This window comes from Procambarus clarkii, chromosome 45, assembly GCF_040958095.1.
Source record: "Procambarus clarkii isolate CNS0578487 chromosome 45, FALCON_Pclarkii_2.0, whole genome shotgun sequence".
Taxonomy (NCBI): Eukaryota; Metazoa; Arthropoda; class Malacostraca; order Decapoda; family Cambaridae; genus Procambarus; species Procambarus clarkii.
In genome coordinates this window covers 17,648,474-17,655,440 of record NC_091194.1, presented here as the reverse complement: position 1 = coordinate 17,655,440, position 6,967 = coordinate 17,648,474, and the positions used below count along the sequence as shown (strand labels likewise).

The 6,967-nt window shown below is 40.1% G+C and overlaps 1 protein-coding gene across 2 annotated transcripts in view; it reads left to right on the top strand.

Moving 5' to 3' along the window:
* Positions 1-844: 844 nt before the first annotated feature.
* Positions 845-6,967, top strand: part of LOC123769736 (ribosomal RNA-processing protein 7 homolog A) — a 35,845-nt gene continuing 29,722 nt past the window's right edge. The window contains exon 1 of one of the 2 annotated variants that reach the window (XM_045760961.2): positions 845-998. In XM_045760961.2, the coding sequence (XP_045616917.2) occupies positions 959-998 (40 nt within the window). In that variant the 5' untranslated portion in view covers positions 845-958. Of the gene's footprint in view, positions 999-2,085; positions 2,114-6,967 lie in introns of those variants that run through there. The other variant, XM_069301476.1, reaches the window with a different exon arrangement.

The window sequence follows — 6,967 nt, the reverse complement described above, 5'->3', positions numbered from 1 at the left end:
CTGGGTCCCTTGATTTGTAGAGCATTTCTAGTTTGGTTAAGGAGCACTCCTGGAATATCAAATAGGTATTTGTTTCTGGTGTCGTGCCCATGGGTTCTGTTACAACCTTCTAGGAAGCATTTAAGGTTAAGATTGACATTACAGTTCAGAGTTTTAAATATATAGAGTACACATGAGAGGATGTGCAGTGACTTAATATCTAATATATTCAGAGATTTGAGTAAGGGTACCGAGTGATGTCTGGGGCCAGAGTTAGATATTGTCCTAATAGCAGCTTTGTGTTGAGTAATTAGAGAACGTAAATGATTTTGGGTAGTAGAACCCCAAGCACAAATACCATAGTTGAGATAAGGATAGATGAGAGAATAATAGAGCGTCACCAGGCCTGGGCGAGGTACATAATATCTGATCTTAGAAAGAATGCCAACAGTTTTAGAAACTTTTTTTGCTATATTTAGAATGTGTCCCTGGAATTCAGCTTGTTATCGATGAGGACACCAAGGAATTTTCCATCAACTGTACTATTGTTTATTCTTAGATTAATTGTATTAGCAATTGTATTAACTTTATGTATGCTTGCTCCTCTCTTTCGGTTAACTTGCAAGAATACAGCATTCGTCTATAAATATTGCATTCTACAATATTTAATAATAATAATTGTATTAATAAGTATTGTTGTTGATGTGTGAGGGGCGACGACGATCGAGGGCTGGGAAGCGACCATAATAAATATTTAGCTTCTGTTTCCCTCCTCCGACCGAAGTTAGCACAAGACGCGTTCATAAATGCATAAACACGTCTCATATCGCACTTGAATGTTCTTGACATAAATTTTCAGCGATTTCATAAATATCTTTAACTGTGTAAATTCAAAACATTGATATTAGTGTGGCGTGCTAGCGGAGTAATAGATTAAAACTTTGCAGGACCATTGAATGTGAGGCGGAGTGTAAACAATATGTCTGTGGAGGCGAGGAGCAGCGTGCTGGGGTTTAGAGGTATAATTCAATGCGTATTTCCTAATGGTTTATCTACGTGTCTAACATAGGTTGTAGGATTGAGTTTTAGCTCCTGGGCTAAGCCTTATCAGTTGTCCAGCATTTTATTGTAGTGACTCCATCTCTCCGATCTTGTCAAAGCACACACTAATATTTCTCAAAATCCTTGTGTGTCCTTTTTATGACCTACTGCTACTCCTGGTTCAACCTTGACGACGGGTGGACGTCTGGACACCTGTTCCGCCCAGGGGCCGCAGGTTAATGGAACGACATTATTGCTCTGTGGGTCACGATATTGCCGTATGTCATTCCTCTTCAACAGCCTGCTTTTGACGCCCTTTTTTCCGTTTTTCTGGCTTCTGGGTTTTCTGGTTGGTGCCCGACGCAGGCTTGGCCAGAAGGTGCTGGGAATTGGTGGATCCTGGTGGAGTCCTGTGTGCCTACGGGGGGTGGTGGGCAGCTGGCTACTGTTCTGCTGGGGAGGTCACTGGAAGACTGGGGTCACTAGGGGCCTTCATGCTTTCGCTGTTTGCCTTCGACTTATTCGGCTACCCACTGGATACTTGACACTTTATTGTCTGGGGTCACTGGGTGTTGATAGGCTGTCTTCTAGTTGGTCCTCTGTGTGGGGTGGGTACTGGCTCTCACCTCCCCAGGGGATGTCTTTGTGTCACTTGAGGGCCTGCCATGTGGTATATATATCTGCTGTAGTTTTTCCAATGTCTGGTGGTGTACAGTTTAGCTTCAAGACTTCAGATTTTTTGGGGGGCTCATGGGAGTGTCGGGGTGCATATAGCTCTGCACTGTAGCTAATCCTGACCCTACAACATCAAAACCCTCCCTCTAGGCTTCTATGAGTCTAGACCCACATGAAAGGCTGTCATTTCTCAGGAGATCCTGTTCTGTTCTTTGGCAGACTGTATTAGGCCCACTCCCTCAACTCAAGGATAGGAAATGCTTGTTTTGATGCATCCCCTAGCCTTTGGACCCATCACCATATCTGAATTCTTGATAATTGTCTTACACTGCTGTGCATAGGCCGCACATGTCTTGCAATCCATTTCTTCCACTTTTGGATGAATGACCCTCCAGCCTGCTAGTGATGCCCATAGCAAGTAAGAAATGTAGACCACCTTTACTGCCCACATTTTTATTCTACTTGTCTTTGTAACAATCTTCTTAGCCTTCATATTCCCCACTTCATGCTTATACTGTATAGTGTAATAACAGCAAAAAATTGTTTTATTAATCTAAGGAAATATATATATATATCACTAAATATAAGTAACATATGTATAGCATAGCAATGTTCCACACATTTGACTATAAATTCCAAAAATTACACTTTTCTGACTAATATTACTGCAAAAAACTTGATAAAAACCATTCAGAGATATTGAAATAATTATGTAAAAGTGTATTTGTGGGAGCCCCCACCACACTGAGCCACCAGGGTGGGTAACCTTAAGGTTACCTTGAGATGATTTCGGGGCTCGGCGACTCCGCGGCCCGGTTGTCGACCAGACCTCCTACTTACCTGCTTGATACCTGCTTGATGGGGTTTTGGGAGTTGTTCTACTCCCCAAGCCCGGTCCGAGGCCAGGCTTGACTTGTGAGAGTTTGGTCCACCAGGCTGTTGCTTGGAGCGACCCGCAGTCCCACATACCCACCACAGCCTGGTTGGCCCAGGACTTCTTTTAGAAAACAGTCTAATTTTCTCTTGAAGATGTCCACGGTTGTTCCGGCAATATTTCTTAAAGTCGTTGGTAGGACATTTAACTACCGCGGACCTCTGATGTTTATACAGTGTTCTCTGATTGTGCCTATGGCACTCCTGCTCTTCACTGGTTCTATTCTTCATTTTCTTCCATATCGTTCACTCCAATACATTGTTATTTTACTGTGTAGATTAGGGACCTGGCCCTCCGATATTTTCCATGTGTATATTATTTGGTACCTCTCTTGTCTCCTGTCTTGTGAGTACATTTGGAGAGCTTTGAGACGATCCCAATAATTTAGGTTCTTTATTGCGTCTGTGTGTGCTGTATATGTTCTCTGTATTCCCTTTATTTCAGCAGTCTCTCCTGTTCTGAAGGGGTAAGTGAGTACTGAGTAGTACTCAAGATGGGACAACACAAGTGACTTGAAGAGTACAATTATTGTGATGGGATCCCTGGATTTGAAAGTTCTCGTAATCCATCCGATCATTTTTCTGGCTGACGCAATATTTGCTTGGTTATGCTCCTTAAACGTTAGGTCGTCAGACATCATTATTCCTAAATCCTTGACATGCTGCTTTCCTACTATGGGCAGATTTGATTGTGTTTTTATGATTTTATTTGATTGATTGTTACCCTTTGTGTTCTGTTCGACAGGAAATTTATTATCCAGCATCCTACCTTACCAGTTATTCCCATTGACCTCATTTTGTGAGCTATCACTCCATGGTCACATTTGTCGAATGCCTTTGCAAAGTCTGTGTATACAACATCTGCATTTTGCTTTTCTTATAGAGCGTCTAGGATTTTGTCATAGTAGTTGAGTAACTGTGACAGACAGGATCTGCCCGCTCTAAATCCATGTTGTCCTGGGTTATGTAGGTCATTACAGTATTTTCCATAAAACTAGAAATTTGATGAACAAATTTGATTCCTAATCACTCTTTCAAAAACTTTATTATGTGTGATGTTTGTGCAACTGGTCTATAATTTTTTGCCAAGGCTTTACTACCACCTTTGTCCAGAGGAGCTATATCTGCAGATTTAAGTGCAGCTGGTATCTCTCCTGTATCCAGGCTGCATTCTCCATATTACGTTGAGTGCTCGTGCTACTGGTATTTTACATTTCTTTATGAATATTGAATTCCGTGAGTCAGGCCCAGGAGCTGAGTGCATGGGCATATTGTCAATTTCTCTTTCAAAGTCTTCCGAGTTCGTGTTAATATCCATTATATTATCTGCAGCTTGAATGTCATTCATAAAGAAGCTGTCTGGGTCATCAACTTTCATGTTGTTTATTGGTGTGCTAAACATAGCCTCATACTTCTTAGAATTTCACTACTTTCTTTGTTGTCCTCTGTGTACATACCTTTAGTTGTAATTAATGGTCCAATACTGGTCGAGGTTTTTGATTTTGATTTTACGTATGTGAAAAATATTTTGGATTTTTCTTTATCTCATGTATAGTTTTCTGTTCCAATTCCATTTCCTCAGACTCATATGATCGCTTCAACGTTTATTCTATTTCTTCGATCTCCTTGTTTAGGTTTATTTTCCTTTCATGTGATAGTTGTGTCTGCCTAAGCATTTGTTATTTTTTTTCTTCTCCTGTACAGTCGTCTGCATTCTCTTTCTAGAGTGGTCCTCTTTCTGCCCCTCCTCACAGGTACGTGCTTCAAGCAGACTTGGTATGCTTCAGCTGTCAGTTGAGCTATTCCCCGTGTGGGAGCTTTGTCACTTAAGACCGTCTCCCATTGAATGTTTGCATGGTCTACATTAATTTTTTCCCAGTCGATCCTCTTATTGTTAAAATTGAATTGAGTGAATACTCCTTCTCGCTTGTTAGGTCTCTTAGACCTACTACCATTATTTATGCTAGTTCGCACTTCAATGAGCTTATGGTCTGAGTATGTAGTATCTGAGATTGTAATGTCTCTGATTAGTTCACCATTGTTTGTGAATAACAAGTCTAGTGTGTTTTCGTTCCTAGTTGGTTCTGTAATCTGTTGATTGAGCGAGAATTTGTCACAGAATCTCAAAAGTGCTAGGCTGACCTTGGATCATGGTTGATTTTAAACTCTCAACAGGTCAGCTTAGTGGTTCCTTAGGGTGTTCAAAAATGTAGATAGTTATATATAATGTGTGTATATACAGTGGGGCCTTGACTTAAGAATTTAGTCTGTTCCCAGAGACGGGTCATAAGTCAAAAATTCTTCAGTCGAAACGCATTTTCCAATAAGAAATAATGTAAATTGAATTAATCCATTCCACACCCCCCCCCCCAAAAAAAAAATATCATGCCTGTAAATGTATTTTATACCAAATAACACTACAATGCAGTATGTATATCTTACCTTGAATGAGGATTCTTGTTGGCGTATATAAGATGGTGAAGAGGAGGAGAGGTGTTAGTGTTTAGAAGGGAAGTCCCCTTCCATTATAACATCAGGCAGTGATGACTTTTCTGGGGTACTCTCTCTGTCTCTCCTTCGTTTTGCCTCCATACCACTAGGACAAGCTTGTAGCTCACTGCTTGTTTTTCTCGCTAAAAACCTGTCTTGCAACACTTGTTTTCCCTACATTGTAACACTTGTCTGAAGTGAGACATCACATTGTCATTAAAAAGGTTAACACAACGGCCTGCTACAGCTTGATTTGGGTGACACTTTTCAGCAAAACTTTGCAAATCTTCTCATACTGCACATATTTTCTTAATAAATGAGGAAGGGACATTCTCTACTCTACATCAACAACCCTCATACCATTTTCATGTTTACAAATGATCTCTTGTTTTTCCTCTATGGTCATCCTCACATGTGTTTTCTTAGGTTGAACCTTACCACTGACATTCTTGGGACCCATGGCGTGATATAATTACTTTTATGCTCAAAAAATAAAACGGCAAAAAAATACTGAAATTCTTTATATCGTCACTAAGCGGTCGGCTCTGGTAAACTGAGGCGGGGTCGGCTGTGCCACCAGGAACACGCAATTGGTCGACCCAAACGCGTTTCAACAAAGGTCGTTAGTCGACGACACGGTCGTAAGGCGAGTCACATTTTCCGATGAAATTTACGTTGTAACTTGAAAAACTCATAAGTACGGGCATTCGTATGTCTAGGTGTCACTGTATAGTGTAATAATGGCAAAAACATCATTTTATTATCTAAGAATATAATATACGTGTCACTAGATATATGCACCATATACAGGCGATGAGTCACAATAACGTGGCTGAAGTATGTTGACCAGACCACACACTAGAAAGTGAAGGGATGACGATGTTTCGGTCCATCCTGGACCATTCTCAAGTCGATTGTGACTTGAATGAGGTCACAATCATCACAGTCACATTCTCAAGTCACAATCGACTTGAGAATGGTCCAGGACGGATCGAAACGTCATCGTCCCTTCACTTTCTAATGTGTGGTCTGGTCAACATCAATATGCACCATATTTTTTAGCAAAGCAATGTACCATATATTTGACTAAATTCCTCAAAATACACATTTTTGAATAATAATGTAAAAACTAGATAAAAAAAACATTCAAAGACATTGAAATACAGTAGTTACGTAGAAACTTCTTTGCGGCAACCTCCGTCTCGCTGCTGGGCTGGGGCAGTCCGTCACTGGCAAGTACTCCTTCAACACCTGAACATTACAGCTACCTTGCCCCATCATGGCCTAAGTATGTCACCTTTTTTTTATATAATTTCCCTATGATTCAGGAATGTATTTTTAATAATATTAGAATATACACTAATTTGGTGCAGTAATTTATTTTTTTCTGCTCACAGAGGGGCTGTTAAATTCAACTAACAAGCAGTATAGTGGTTAAATATTGTTCACGGAGCAATCACCCTGGGGTGGTTGCTCCAAAGATATTTTTACATATTTATTTCGGTCTCTCTTATTTGTTTTTTCTCTTCTTTTTTTTGCCATAATAATATTCCATAGTATCATTTTAAAAAGGTATATACCGGTAATAAAATTTGTGGAACATCAGAATGCTCAAATATATTCCTATCACTAATATGTGCACCCCACCATGTTATATTCTTTGAACAATAAAATGTACTATTATTGCTGCTGTTACTCTGTAGCAATACACTTTATATATAACTGTCTACAGTTTGATGCACAATTAAAAACCACTAAGTAGTTCTGGTGAGTGCAATAATGTTGGAACCAGTGATCAGGGTTCTACCTAGCCCTGTATGTTTTGCATGAAGTTATAACTGCATGCATT